Source organism: Musa acuminata, chromosome BXJ2-3, assembly GCF_036884655.1.
Source record: "Musa acuminata AAA Group cultivar baxijiao chromosome BXJ2-3, Cavendish_Baxijiao_AAA, whole genome shotgun sequence".
NCBI classification, from domain to species: domain Eukaryota; kingdom Viridiplantae; phylum Streptophyta; class Magnoliopsida; order Zingiberales; family Musaceae; genus Musa; species Musa acuminata.
In genome coordinates, this window is record NC_088340.1 from 2055839 (window position 1) to 2070431 (window position 14593).

The 14593-nt window shown below is 39.7% G+C and overlaps 3 protein-coding genes across 6 annotated transcripts; all 3 read right to left on the reverse strand.

The window, feature by feature from the left end:
• Positions 1-738: 738 nt before the first annotated feature.
• Positions 739-3949, reverse strand: LOC135606840 (OPA3-like protein). The gene is made up of 4 exons (XM_065098146.1): positions 3652-3949; positions 2695-2829; positions 2298-2384; positions 739-931 (listed from the first exon to the last, which is right to left on the reverse strand). The coding sequence occupies exons 1-4, from the start codon at positions 3778-3780 to the stop codon at positions 770-772; spliced, it is 513 nt and encodes a 170-aa protein (XP_064954218.1). The 5' UTR covers positions 3781-3949; the 3' UTR covers positions 739-769.
• Positions 3950-5323: 1374 nt separating this feature from the next.
• LOC135606841 (uncharacterized) lies at positions 5324-6812 on the reverse strand. Its single transcript, XM_065098147.1, has 2 exons — positions 6161-6812; positions 5324-6016 (listed from the first exon to the last, which is right to left on the reverse strand). Exons 1-2 carry the CDS (start codon positions 6674-6676, stop codon positions 5570-5572), a joined length of 963 nt encoding a protein of 320 aa, XP_064954219.1. The 5' UTR covers positions 6677-6812; the 3' UTR covers positions 5324-5569.
• Positions 6813-8198: 1386 nt separating this feature from the next.
• On the reverse strand, positions 8199-14521 carry LOC135581442 (uncharacterized). Of its 4 annotated transcripts, none has more exons than XM_065098180.1 (9): positions 14369-14467; positions 13780-13847; positions 13532-13668; positions 13414-13449; positions 13172-13309; positions 12014-12100; positions 10267-10314; positions 10111-10187; positions 8199-8744 (listed from the first exon to the last, which is right to left on the reverse strand). In XM_065098180.1, the coding sequence occupies exons 3-9, from the start codon at positions 13604-13606 to the stop codon at positions 8597-8599; spliced, it is 609 nt and encodes a 202-aa protein (XP_064954252.1). In that variant the 5' UTR covers positions 13607-13668; positions 13780-13847; positions 14369-14467; the 3' UTR covers positions 8199-8596. The 4 variants fall into 4 exon arrangements, with proteins under 4 accessions (XP_064954252.1, XP_064954251.1, XP_064954253.1 ...); XM_065098179.1 differs by lacking the exon at positions 14369-14467 and adding an exon at positions 13971-14330; XM_065098181.1 differs by lacking the exon at positions 13780-13847 and having other exon boundaries at positions 14369-14521.
• Between the last annotated feature and the right edge of the window lie 72 nt (positions 14522-14593).

The window sequence follows — 14593 nt, forward strand, 5'->3', positions numbered from 1 at the left end:
AAAAATAAAAAATAAAAAAGTACCGATTGAAAAATATATAAAACATGAATATATTTTAGAAAAACAGGCCACCAAGTATAACATTAGATCATTTAGTTAAATCAAAATAATGAAAAAAAAAATATTGACTAATCTATCACCCTTTTTCTCCTATGTAATATCAACTCTTAACTTACAAATTGTCTGCATGGAAAAAAGGATGAAAATAACCTTCTCACATGAGGATGGTGAGAAATGAAAACAGAGGATGTAATCTAAAGTGCCCAAAATGATGCATTTAAGAAACAGATGATCAAGATACAAATGATAGAAACACATTTGAGCAATATGCAATCCATCCAAATACAATTGTCCTTGGAGGAGGCAAATTGATACATTTAGAGAACAGATGAATCACAAATGACATAAACACAAGTGGACTATGCAATCCATGCAAAAAATTCAGAGTTAACTTTATTTGGTTTAGTGCTTCATTTTCAGCACTAACAGCATTTTCTGATAGAAATCCTTTATTTGCAATCCCAGTTAGGAAATAAAGCTCCAGACTCTTTACACTGGCTCGGAGATGATTTGCTAAAGGAGAGAGAAAATAGAGCATGACCCTCTCATAATCCAATCGGTAACATAAAATGGATACATCAAGAACAACAAAATGGTTGGGCAAACTGCCCAACCTCTAAAATATCAAGCATCGACAGCCACCTTAGTGCCACCGGAACTACAATCCGCTCAAGTGACTTTTGCCCACAAAAGATGACCGGAAATAAAATCAAGCAGGGTTTCCCGATTTGCTGCTTTCAGGTGCATGGTCATGCCTAAAGCTGATGATGCCTGAAAGGCCTCGTCCCTTGGCAAGGTGTTCTATCTCATTAAGCTTCTGCTTGAGTTGTTCCAAGTCTCTCATCAGATCCTCCTCTTTCTGTTTCATAGCCTACAAGAAGGGGAAACATGTTTCTGTAAGATAACAAATGGCAATCTAACTTAAAAGAGTAATGCTGCAATGCTGCATTCTAAATTATTATTAGATAGAATAACATAAAACACATGATCAGCTCAGACCATCCTGACCAAGAAAGGCATACATGAACAACCAACACAGAAATGTGTTCTTTACATGACCAACCAAAAGGTCATCACTGATGGTAATCAAATTTTGATAAGCTTTTGCAGGTAATACTGTCTCTTCCTATTTCTTAGTGTGTACCAACAGTAATGAGCAAATAATGAACATTAGCAGAGGCCAAACGCTTGAATTAAAAGCTAGGGTACCAGGCAACTGAGAGAATCATTTTCACAAGAAAATGATTCATTATAAAAAACAATTCAATTCATCTGTATAAGAGCTACTGAGATCATCATCGTTGCTATTCTATGATTTGAAAGGAATGACAAGCTAACATTGGGAGCAACAATTGCTGAACTTGGGAAATATAACCACAATTGAGACTGAAATAAGGAGTTAAGGTGATTTAGGGCTTAAACCCTGAAAGATCGAGAGAATATTATTTAATCTGGACACGTGCCACAGACCACAGCTGGAAATATTAACACTGAATGATGGTTAAGACTCAAGAATTTGCCTGGTTAAGAACCAAGAACAAGTTACAGGTAACCAGATAAATCCATTCATGTAAAGGCAAGGAAAACTCAACCCAGTCATTCAACTTCTCTGCCAAAAACAAAAAAACTATGATTCTGGCACCAAAATAGCTACATCAGCATTGAAATACCCTAAATTAAACTGTGGTTTTAGCAGGATTAACTTCATCGTTCTATATCAAGTTTCTTTGATGTAAAACTGAATAGAAAATCGAGGCATAGCTTTGAATTCACAGATCCAGTTATTGGCTGCTTCCCCCACTCAAATTTGAGATGACTTCCTCAGATTGACATTATACTCTTCAGGAGAAAGATCTAATATTTCTCCATGTAGTTCTGCCCTTTTTTCCTTTCTCCCAGTTTTCATTTTTTCTCCATGTTTCTTCATCCTTCAGTGTTTTGTTGGCTACCTTTGATTAACAGTTTTTTCTAGTTCATTGCATAACTGTATCAAAACCAACTTATTAAATCATGAAAAGATCTAATATTTTATTGTTTGTATCCAGTGCTTAAGGAATTGCTGATAGCAGCTACATGAGATGAATGATTGAAAAGAGTTTCCACGTTCATATTAATTTACTAAATGCAACAGAAGTTTCAAATGAAGAAAATGGAAGAATGAACATACTAAGTGGAAACAGAAAAGCAGAAAAGCAGAAAAGATATTATATCTTCCAAATGAGAATTTTAACTATTACCTCAATTTCCTGCCTACGGATTTCCTCCTTTCTAGCTTCCGATCTTGCACTTCTTTGCACCTCAAATATCAAAGCAACTCCAGCAACCTACTAGACCAAAGAGGCAAAGACTATAGTGAAACAGTAGCAAGTGTAGTTTACTCAATCTAGATTTAGAATCAGAAAAACTTCAAAACCACGAGATCCACTCCAGGGTAGTTCTATTGATACTTATTCTTGCAGACAAGAAAATGCATCGATGCTTATTCAATTTGAAAACCAGTTTTTGTGATAAAAGACAAAACAGCATGTACACATTAAGCTGTGCTTCAATGAGAAGTCACGTAAAGTTATCAGCTTCAATGGATATATCAAACTTGCTTGGAGGTTAAAGCATATAGCCTGGATAGGTACATACTGAAAAGACAAAGAACTCTCCAATAAGGTCTGAAGCAGCTTGAACAGCTTTCTCCTCATCCAAGGGTCGGATCTCAACATTGGTTGAATGACCATAAATTCTTCTTTGTATGTTCGTTGTGATTCGGTGGTTGGCCTGTAACAGACAATTTACATGGCACCGCTTTGTTAATGACAATACATTTTTAAAGTTCACATGCATATTATAAACATAAAAACTAAAATGACTGAGAAGCAGAACAATAATCACGAATCAGAATGTGTATTAACTATTACATGCACCATGAAAGAAATTAAAGAACATTTAACCACATATAACATAAGAGAAAGGAGAAATTCTAGAATGAGGTGCACAGAAGAATTGCCAAGGCTATGATTTCAGCTTCAGTACTTCATAAAGGACTTCTTATTTCGCTCAACTGTAACCAACAAGCTTCTTCGCTAGAGCTTTTGAATTGTTCTCCAACAATGAACTACAGATCCCAAGGTACTTCAATAGACTAATGGCAAGCATGTTTTTGTTTTATAATACAGAAGCACAATAATAGCAAATTAATTGAGGGTGAGTTTTGGGGTCATAGAAACATTGTTCTTTTGCAATCTAGTTGAACAGGATGCAAATTGCAATTCAAATTGCAAAAGAGAGGTAAATCTGCATATATTGATCTTCGTCAGACCCCCATTGTACATGAGTCTTGTGCATCGAGCCATCCGATTTTTTTTCACAACATTTTTTCTTTAAATCGATGTTCATTTCTCTCACAATGTGACACCAAAAAGCCAATTTCTAAGCAAACTTTCTAAGATGGACCATTGGGTTCATTCGACGTCACAAACATCATAGACAACATACGATAAGACTTCAAATGATCCTCGTTGGACATGACGCTAAATTTAGTATCCGAGGAAGAAGATTTCGAATCAGTGAAACGTAGAGGAAGAAGAAGATTTTGAAGACCTGAGCGACGTTAACGATCAGTCGGCGGAACTTGGGATGGAGGCCAGCCTCCTTCTTGAGCCTGCTGGCGATGGGCTTGCAGACCGTCTTCAGAACCAACGTCCCGAGTTTCACCACCGGCAGGATCATCCTCTCCTTCCCCCCCTTAACGCCGCCCAACTCGATCCGCAAGTGTTCGGGAGGAATCAGACCGACAGGAGGATTCTCCGGCCTCGAGTCGCGGACCGCCGCCGGCTCTTCCTTGATCTCGCAGAGGACGTCGAAGAGAGAGGACCTTCTCTCGTTCCTACTGGGAATTGGGAAAATGCCCTATGAACCGACTTTAGAGACGACTTCGTGTACTACACGAAAATTGGCGCACATCAACGGGCTGGATGTGCGCCGAGTTAACCAGTCGTGAGTTAAACCGCTGCCGTGATGGCACCTTATCGGATTTTATTTGATATCGGAGTCCATCCAATTCGTTCAAATCCGGTTCGGATGTTTCTTTCGTATTGGGTTCCGAAACGAAAACACACAATCAAATTTTATGGTTATTATATGATGGTAAATAGAAAACATATACTCAAATTGGGTCCAACCACTAATCTATTGGTTTAAGCCTTTAGATGAACCGTCATATGCTAAAAAAGGCTCACATATCGAATATTGGGCTAATAACACAAAAATAATGTTGTAGTAACATTAAATTAATTAGTTGAAGGATTTGGTTCCGAAGTATAATTGGATGTAGAAAAGGTTACTCTCACATAGAATGTGATGATGAGTTGATTTGATAATAAGATTAGAAAGATCTACGGATGATAATTCGAACTTAAAACATCTAAAAGTGCATTATATTTTTAAAGTATTTTTTTAATGATTTTAAAAGTATTTTTATTATATTAAATGAAACACATGACACTCTCACGTTATCACGAAATAGAGGTTTATCATCACTTATGCTGTAATTTACTAATCAATCCAAATACCTCGACGAAAGAAGTTGAACTACTATTTAGTTGATGGAAAGAATATATATGATCGATCATCATTCGAATTCGAGACATATGACTTTCGCGTGATTTCGAGACCGAAAGAAAAAGATAGATGCTACATCGCCACTGATTTATCCATGTAAACAAGGGCCTAAGGTAAGAGTAAAAGTCATGTGAAATTTGTTAGAGATGTTAGGGTTTATGTAGGTGACAACTCAAGATATTATCGTTTTCATCTTGAAGACACATAAGATAATCATATGCGTACATGATCAGAATCATGTCGGGCTGATCAAGACGTTTACGACATCTTCTCATAACACTTGTGATGGTTATATTTTAAAATATTATTTCAGGATTTTTTTTCTTCAAATATTAAAAAATGTAAAAATATTTTTTTTTAAAAAAAAATATTATTAAAATATAAAAAATATATTAATTTTATTTGTATTATTTATTTGATTTAGTATAATTTGATCAGCAAGAGCAACAGAAAGGGGAGAAAAAAACAAAGGATGCTAATGTTGATGAGATTTTAATTAAAATAAGGTGCTATAATTTTCGGAAATCATTTTAATAATTAATTTACCCCCTTTTTTTTCTACGTCACAAACATTGGAAAAGAAACAAAATTTCCAATTAAGAAAACAGTTTCCGACGACAGAAATGCAGCAAATATAGAGTTGTAGGCACGATTTAAATGGATGGCGTGTGAGATTGATTAGGCTGTAACACAATTATTGTGCCTACGTATGCTAAACTTGGTTTAGCTTTCCTTCACCCTCCCTTGCATCCATCGCTTCCTCTTCTTTTTAGGCCATGGAGCTCAACTTACGTGCTTGACTGCACTCACAGTCACGTATACCGAAGCATATGTTTGTTGCTAAGATGGTGAAACGGAACAGCTTCTTCATGCATTGCTGGATCCGTATGGTCACCTGTCAGCGATCCTGCTTCGCGTTGCAGGCCACTGCCCTCGCCCAGAACCTGAGCTGCTCCTTCATGTCTGTAGCAGACCTCTTCTCCGCCCACTCCAGCCTCGGCGGTGCTGATCTCTCCACGAACCATGCTTCCGAGAGATACGGCCGAGGGACGCGGCCATGGCCGTCGTCGGAGTTCCGCCTCTCTCGCAGGCCGGGAATCACGTCCGCGAGGCCCGCGTTCGATGCTTCCTTGTCGAAGACGAAGCCCAGGTCCTTGAATCCTTGGATCTCGAAGGACTCCAGGTCGCTGTAGCTTCTCCACTTCTTCCCTTGGATAGATCTCATGTAGTTCGCTTCAGTGAAGAGGCGTGTTTGGCTGGCGAAATACTTGTAATTGCTGGCTTCCTCCTTCCAGTCTCTTGGCGGTCGGAATCTTGGAAAGCTCGGATTAGGTGTCGTGGCGCACTGAACGAACCAAAAGCGGAGGTCATAGAGAAGATATTAAGAGGAGAAGGGCAACAAAGTCGAGCGGATGACACAATCAAGGCATCGAATCCGATGCTGCAACAATGACATGGGCACATGCTATCTTGGTGGCACGTCAATTACCCCGGAGGCAGGCTGTGGACGTCGGTGATCGTCGCAGGAACTCAAACAATGTTGAAGCTTTGAGCTCCTCGTCGTCCTCGAACGATCTCTCACGTCTCGTGGGGTGGCGTCGTCACGGTCGTCACAGTACGCCGGCAGAGACGGAGCCCGAACCAGTGCGTTACCGCCATCTGCTACTTTCCTCCGGGGCCAGGCCATGTCACTCGATTCCTCCTGTCGGGTGCGATACGACGGCATCGACGGCGCCCGGAGCAGCTTGCGAGCAGGCTTTCCATCAAATCCGGACGGTCTCCTCGTAATCGAACCCTCATGATGCGAAATTGAGCTGCCAACGTCTTCCTTGGCTTTCGAGGGAGGAGGAGTTGGGGGGAGGATCCGCGGCGGTGGTCTTCTCCTGCTCTCGAGTGCGTTGTGGAAGAACCAATACTCGTCCAACAGGGCCGTCGGTTCCACCACCACACCCTCTGTGACTGCAGCAGTGGCAGCCCCACATGCTTTCTCCTTCTCTGCTCCCATCCTGATCACTTCCTCTTTTAGCCTTTTGGTAGAGAGAGAGAGAGAGAGAGAGAGAGAGAGAGAGGGAGGGAGGGAGGAGAGGCTGGAGAACCTCTCTGGCTGTTGGCTGCGTCTCGAGTGCCCAATCGATCCACCCCATTCCTTTTTGGTATTTAATTGCCTGTTGGAGGTGTGGTGATGGAGCAAACCTGGCAAGCGCATGTTCTGGTGTCTGACGACACCACCGTATACACAATTGCTGCGACGTTAAGGCATCCAACGAAGCAGACGAAGGTGCTCTAAGGGCGTGCTGGTTGATGTGGGGCTTTCTAGTGTATCGGTTTGGTGTTTGGTGTTGGGAAAGGTGACGGATTTGGCGAGTTGGGACTCGGGGGGGTTGTGCACTTGGACATGTTGGCCAAGCTGAGGAGGTGGCCGCATGTGCTGTGACGGCTTGGATATGTTTAGGAGTATTATTGGGCAGAGGGTTCCAGTGCAGGATCGACAACTCGGAACAGCCGATTCCACGCATGAAATGATCACAGTTGTCGAAGAAGAGGCCATTCGACTCATGGGATCCGGTTCAAGCAGAAATAGCCCGTCGAGATGGCAAACCGGGTTTATTTTACCTGCTTAAGTCGGGTTCAACGAAACCGGAAGATGAATGTATGACAAGTTTTGTCTTGCAATGATTCGATCAAGTTCATGTATCATTCAATTGAATTTGAATGGGAAATAAGTTTTCGGATTCAGGTTCCAAGACGACGAGCACTAAACAACCGAATCGTCGGTTCATCCATCGATTGACGGCACATTGCTCGGAGGGAACCGGTTCGAGTAAACCGGGGTGGGGTCGGTTCTTGGAGGAGTATGGTGAAAATCCCAGTCGAACCGACACGGTCACGTGGAGGGACGTTTGCAATGATTGAGAGGCGGTCCGGCGGAGGGTACGAATGGATCGCTAATTTGTCTTTGTCGATCGCCAGACACACCGGTAATTTCGGGTTGTCCGTTCAATGGTTTGACTTGTCGGATGCCACGCCGCTGAGGACTGCTTTTGATTACATGCATGATCAGGTGATCACTGTACTTATACATCGAGTTTGGACTGACACGATTACATGTCTTTTATTTTAAGCAGATGGTCCCATGTCGATCCCCCCCCCCACCCCCACATAATTCATAGCATGTGCCGACCCATAAAAGAAATGAGATTTGTCACGTCCTCATCAGTTGCATTCATCGAGTTAAATTTTTTAGACTACATTAGTTATAATATTAGAGCAATTTTGCCTCCCCAAATATATATGAACTTTTGAGGAGCAGAAAAGGTCAGATAATATATAAAAAATAGTTCAAACAGAGATCGCTTTGATCTTTGTCAAATGCAGCCAAAAAAGATTTGTATTAGGAGTAACAGGACAATGTCCTATCCACCAAGGTTGGCAGAATCTACTGTCATCCCACCACTTGAAGTCATGCAATCTAAATGTTCAGATCTGATGAACAAAAAACAAACAGAGAGTTTCGAGTTTTCAAATCATTGGATTCTCGGCTCCGGCATGGAAATCCATGCAGCCATTCAAATTAATTATTGGTAACAAAAAGTATTAGGGTGTTTGGATGCCCAAGGAGACATCCAAGTTATACATGTGTTGGTCATTGCACATTGTGGATTTCCAATCAACATCAAAACCAGATGATGCCAAATTCCGACTCTAAACAATGATTTGCAACTTACAATCAGGATAAGAGAGCAAAAAGTTGGACTACATGTATTTAGCTTCGCACGACTTACCTGACTAGGTTTTTATGAAAGCTCTGACATGGAGGAACCTCTTCAAGTCCAGAACCAAAGGTACAGACATCCTTAACAAAACTCCAACCAGTGAGAAATAGTTCATCATCTTATGCCTTCTTCACGTTGGTGATGGAGATGTGTCAGGCCCCAGAGCCAAAAAGACTCCAATCATGGATCTTGAAGCTTGTGATAGCAAGTTTGAAGACTTCAGCCATCGGGAGGCATCCAGCCTGCACAGCAGGTATGGCCAGACCAGCTCTTACGGTCCTTGCACTTTCACTCAATGGGCTGAAATCACAGATACATAATCTAGCATTATCAGAAGCAATTAATAGAAATCACCCATTTAATGGTTGGTGATTGTAAATCTATTGCTCAATGGAAAAGAGAGGAGAGAGCACAATGCCGGTAAAAAGAAAATTTTAAAACCAAGTAGCAAAAACGGTTACTCATGATAATGCAAGGCCAGCATTTCTGGACTAAAAAGAAAAATATGGTGTAGTTATTCGACCGAGCTAACCCATATTGACATGGCGAAGCATTTGCATTCGACCAAGATAATACAGTGTATATTTTATCAATGTATATCATCAATAGATCTGTGATAACACCTGTTCGATATTCATTGCCCTGTAAATATCACACATGTTTTCGGGCAAAGAATTTTGCGAATTCACCTACAAATATATTTTTGCTCAATGTGCAGAGTGTGCCAATTGGGTATTTTATATGTTCATCAGATTCCTCTTAAATTGAAAGAAAAATCATATAAATTAGTTGTTAGGTCAGTCATACCTTAGGAATCAGAATACTTGATGGTTAGTATGATGAGATAAGAACATTGAGGTGAATGTACAATTTACTAGGAAAGTTAGATTAAAATATATTTTCATTTATGAACAATTAGATGTAGCCAATAAGATATAAAGAAGAATTTTCATTCAAAGGAGATCTGTGGATGTAATTATATGATGAGTCTACTAGGATATGCTGTGCAATGAGAGATACAATAACGATACCATAGATAACTTTACTAGAAACGATAGAAGATTTAAATGCTCTTATTTTAACAAGAGACGTTGTCGTATAAAGAGCTCAACGTTGTAAAAGGATCCATCTCTATCCATAAAGAGATGGGACATTTCGGCCTTTTTGTCATATGGTATGCCGATCATCCTACTGAACAATAAAAAAAATAGGACGGAATGACAAGATTACAATGCTCCAAGCCTCCAACAGATGTAGTTAAATTGTCTGAATTTAAGTGGTTGTTCTATATTGTGGATGCATAACTTTACTGTCATTATCTGAGGCTGGTAAAACAAGAGACTTGCTACTTGGTGATTAGACATGCCAACAACCAAAAGAGTCAAAATCACTCGATCATTCCCAAAATTTACGATCATAATTCACTTTCTTCCCTCTCAATGCATCAATCATTTTTCGTTGCATCTAATATAGGTCTGCATATCCTTCTCAAGTAATGTCAGAACATTTTAATGTTCAAGTTCAATTCAACTCCTTTTCATGGTAAACACCAAAATTCTGATAAATGTTAAAAATTAATTAGCAAGCACTGTAAAGCACATACAGAAATAGTCTGTAACATGCACAGATATTGCAAAGTTTTGTCGAAGTTACATTTGGCACTTACTTTATTAAAATAGGCTCATATGCAGTGATCACCACGTCAGTCGAAACTTCCTTAAGACGCAAATTTGCCAGATATACCTGCAGACATCAAGCAACAGCTCAAGCATTCAAGTTCCAGCCTGTTGCTGGGTATCATTATATCCAAAAGCAAACTTACCCTAACCAAATTCTGTGCCTCTCTTCCTTGCCTTCCCTTTGCAATGGCCTACAAGAAATGTAGAACATTTTACCAAGATCAATGAGAAGGTAAGGTGACACACTATGAATAAATTGAACAAAAGGTTCACACAAAATCATAACCATAGTGATAGCAAATTGCACACATATATTGCGACAAATACAATCAACCATGGTATACATCTCACTTGATTGTTTAAGTCTAAATTGTAAAGCTACAAGAGAGCAAATAATCTCTTCTCTCTTGGCATTATCATATAGATTAGGTCTTAAGGAAACATGAACAGTGAACACATCTGAATAAGGTACTGTTTAATTGATTGTTAGTCAATCACTAAGAGAAGATATGAATTCTGCAAGAAATTGACAAGCCATCCTTTGCCTGCAATAAAAGAACATAATAAATCCAAAACTATGAAAAATATACATCTGGTAGAACTGTCAGGTTTAACATTTTAAGAACCATTTTCATGATATTTTGATCCATGTTCAATTATAAGCAACCTGTTAGGTGTGGATGAAAAAATGGTTTCATCACCAAAACTAGTACTAAAAATAATATTTCCCACAAAGGAAGCTTGTCACCTAGCTATAAAAGCACTGCCATGTGCTAATAGCTCTCCATATCTACCGGAGTTGAATGATTCGATCTTTTGAAGTTGGGGTTCCCGATAAAGTTTGATGGGCTGATTGACTTCATTCCTAGCAACAGCTCGATACAAATTCACTCATGCCTTGCATCAAATTGTGCGCTCTTAAGGATGTTTGCATTAGAACTAGCAATAGTAAGCCCCTACAAATGGCTGGCTAAGATTATTGTATGCTTATACCTTAATTATTACAGTATATTGTGCATTAACGTAGTTTGTCCCCCAAGCAATCCCACATCAAAACAGTTAAACTTCAGCTTAATGGGGATGGATTCTCAGAACTATGCAACTTCCATTTTTAGCTTCATTTTTATTTGGCCTAGTTGTTCTCTGGCCTTTCATAACTACAGCTTTGATCAAGAAAACTGATGTATGAAGGATTTTCAGATCATCTTTTATCATCAAGTCTTGTATTTCACTAGAAAATTACTTAAGATATTCTCTGGAACCCACAAAATATGTTTGTATACAATGCCAATGAGGATATATGTACCACACGTACTCTGGAACTTAACAAGCAGCTTTATTTTCCTATCTATAATTTGACAATAGCACTTTTCATCCCAGAAAATTATTGCACAGGGAAGCAGTCAATTATCTCAATTGAAAATGCCTACTTTATGCATTAAAATTTATAATGAAAATATCCACCACATATGGCGAGAATAACCTTGGTGCATTATCCATATTATCATTGGCATTAGAAGACTTGCACAGCAACTTACATCCTTTGATGTAAACCGCTACTTTTGCGAATGTAATCAGGCAGAAAATTAGGCTGCCTTAAGAGCTAGAACTGAAAAATCTAATGGTTTGTGAGTGTAATCTTTTCCACCAGTGTTGACTTGGTTTTTGCACAATGACCTATTTCTGTAGATCCTTGAGATCTTAACAACTTCCTCCTTGATAAAAAAAAATCAAGAATACCAAGAATTGCACAAAAGGCCCATGAAACGGTTTAATGAGGCACTGACCAGTTACAAGTAATATTCGATAGTAGTATGTGCATAAACATCAAAATGCGGTAACCAGAAAATAACAATATACAGTAACAGACTTCGTGATGAGTAAGTTTACCATTTGACCGATGGCAGTTGTAACTAATGCAGGTCCATTTAGGCTAGTTAAACCAACAGCCTCAAGAGTGCCAGAATGCTCAAGGACCTGGTAAAAGACAAGGAAAAGATTAAATTATCAAAGAAATATTACAACCAGACATTTCATTCACCATAGTCTAGATAAATAAATCAGACAAGACCATCTATCACAGAAAAGTAACCTCTTGGATGCAGAACGACAATGACAAATAAAAGGAAACAACTGCTCCAAACATGTTGAAAAATGTCTTTGCTAGGCTGGAAAATTATCCACATAAAAGACTTCACAAACTAGAGAATAGGAAATACATTTCTTTTCTAAGAACATTTAGAATAATATAAAAAGGTGTATATATTGTCACCAATGCAAGGTGTAGATACTTCCAGCTTCAAAAGTCATTATTGTCACCAATGCAAAATCCAAAAGAATTAGCGAACCTCTAAACATCCACAACTGTCTTAAAATGTTGTCATGGGCGGTTGCCTATGAGCTTGGTATCTAGGCAGCCCCAAGACCACTGAAGTACCCTCACAACATAAAGTATGGTGCTTTTTTAATTTCAAGACAGGTAACCATCGGAACATTCATGTTGACTTAAGCACCTAAGATCCACTTTTTTTCTTCAATGGTTATTTGTTATTGATGCTCTGCAGCGAGTGACATGTACAGGTAAATTTTATGAAAATTTGAAAGCAAAAGTAGTTATTCTACATATTTGCACAATAACAACAATGATTATGTGAGTCTACTAGACAACGAACTTATTATCTTGCAATTCAAACTCATCAGGAATTATTACTGTTAGTGCACTGTTGCACATTTGATAGGTCTTAGGTTCGATGATTAATCTAATGAAAAGAAAATAAGTTTTGTTTGTAATAAGAAAACAGTATATCTAACGTTGTGAACAATGCCAAAGTTATGAGGTCCAAAGACCTTTATGGTCTAGGGTAACAGTTGCAGAAGTTATAAAATAAAGCAATAGAGTGGCAGCAGTTACAAGACCCATGGAAAGCCCAAAGGAAGTCTATAAAGTGGCATAGACAACTGCATAAATGTTCTACTTGAATAGTGAATACAGTTTTCAAACTAGTCTAGAATCAGTATTTCCCAAAAATCCATCAAGAAGGAACTTACCATGGTTTCTTCAGCATCTTGTTCACGGGCAATGTCCTGCAGGAACCAAACAGCGCTTCCACCGTCTCCAACCTCGTGTTTCAGATCTAGTAGCTCAAAAATAAGGCTCTCATCCCGATCGGGATCTGCAAACACCTCCTTCAAAAGTTCAATAGAATTCAGATACACCAACGATCTTAAACCTAGTCAAATTTTATAAACAATGAGACTTAGCACAAGGCCTAGTTAAAACTGCAGAGAACCTGATGATCGGGGACTTCCCGTATGTTGCTTACATCCTGATTTAACAAAATAACATGTCATACTATAACCTAAAACCAAAGGCAAAAGTACAATTCTCATACAACAAAAAGAGCTTACCTGAAACCTCGAAGGAAAGCAACTAGATATGGCGCCCCCAAATAGAGGCCGTGGAACACGATCTTCTCCATTCATCTTGCTGCTGGTACCAAAATAATTTCCTCACAGCTGTGGGTCCAAATCCAAATGGCAAAAATCTGAAAAAAGAACATTGCATATTAGTAGTTCAGAATGGCATTCAACTAACAGCCACAATTTCTGGGGAGAATCACATAAAAAGAAGGGGGAGAAAGAGAAAGGAATCACACATAAATTCTCATAAGACTTCATATGAACTTGTCACATGAACTCTAAGTCTTCTTCCTTTCAGAAAACCCTACAATCAAACACGAAAAAGAGAAACCCACATAGATGGATTCATGGATTCTTCCGAGTGCAAAAAGAGTAAAGAAATCTGCGAATTAAAATGGCAAATTATAGGAGACGCTAGAAATGTTACCTCGATCAGTGAAAGAAAGGCAGAGAAGACGAGAGAGCGCAGGAAGAAGGGTGAAGGGATAGTAGGTTGATATATCTATATACAGCAACGAGGTTTTCTTTACGCGTAGTGTTTACGCACAACACCGGTGTTTCCGGTGAACATGGTTTGCGTGAATGAAAACCTCCGTCTGATGAAGGGACCCGCGTGGGTCATCGCTCGTGGGGCCCGGTATAGAAATAACGCCGAACACCTGGTGTTATGCGTGAGGGGAAGACGGAGGCGGCGGGGGAGGGCGAGAAGGCACGGGAAGACGCCCGAGGGGGCGCACCGGTCTGCGGCGAAGGGGTGAAGGGGAGAGAGGGAGGAGAAAACGCTGGAATGGCGAAGTAGGATGGAGGGGAAGGAGGGAGAGATACCGCGGAAGAGCCCGCACGCCGTTGCCGTTCGCCGATGGAGGGGAAGACGCCGACCGCGCTGTTCCTGGATCCCGTTTTCGCAGGGAGGCAGGAGTATTCCGCTGCCGAATCCGAGTAAGGTCTAATAAGGTTAACAACGATAGGTGGCTGACTCGGATATGTGTATAAAAATAATTAGTTGGATTGAAGAAGTATGGCGCAATTTATAAATGACATTATTTTTTT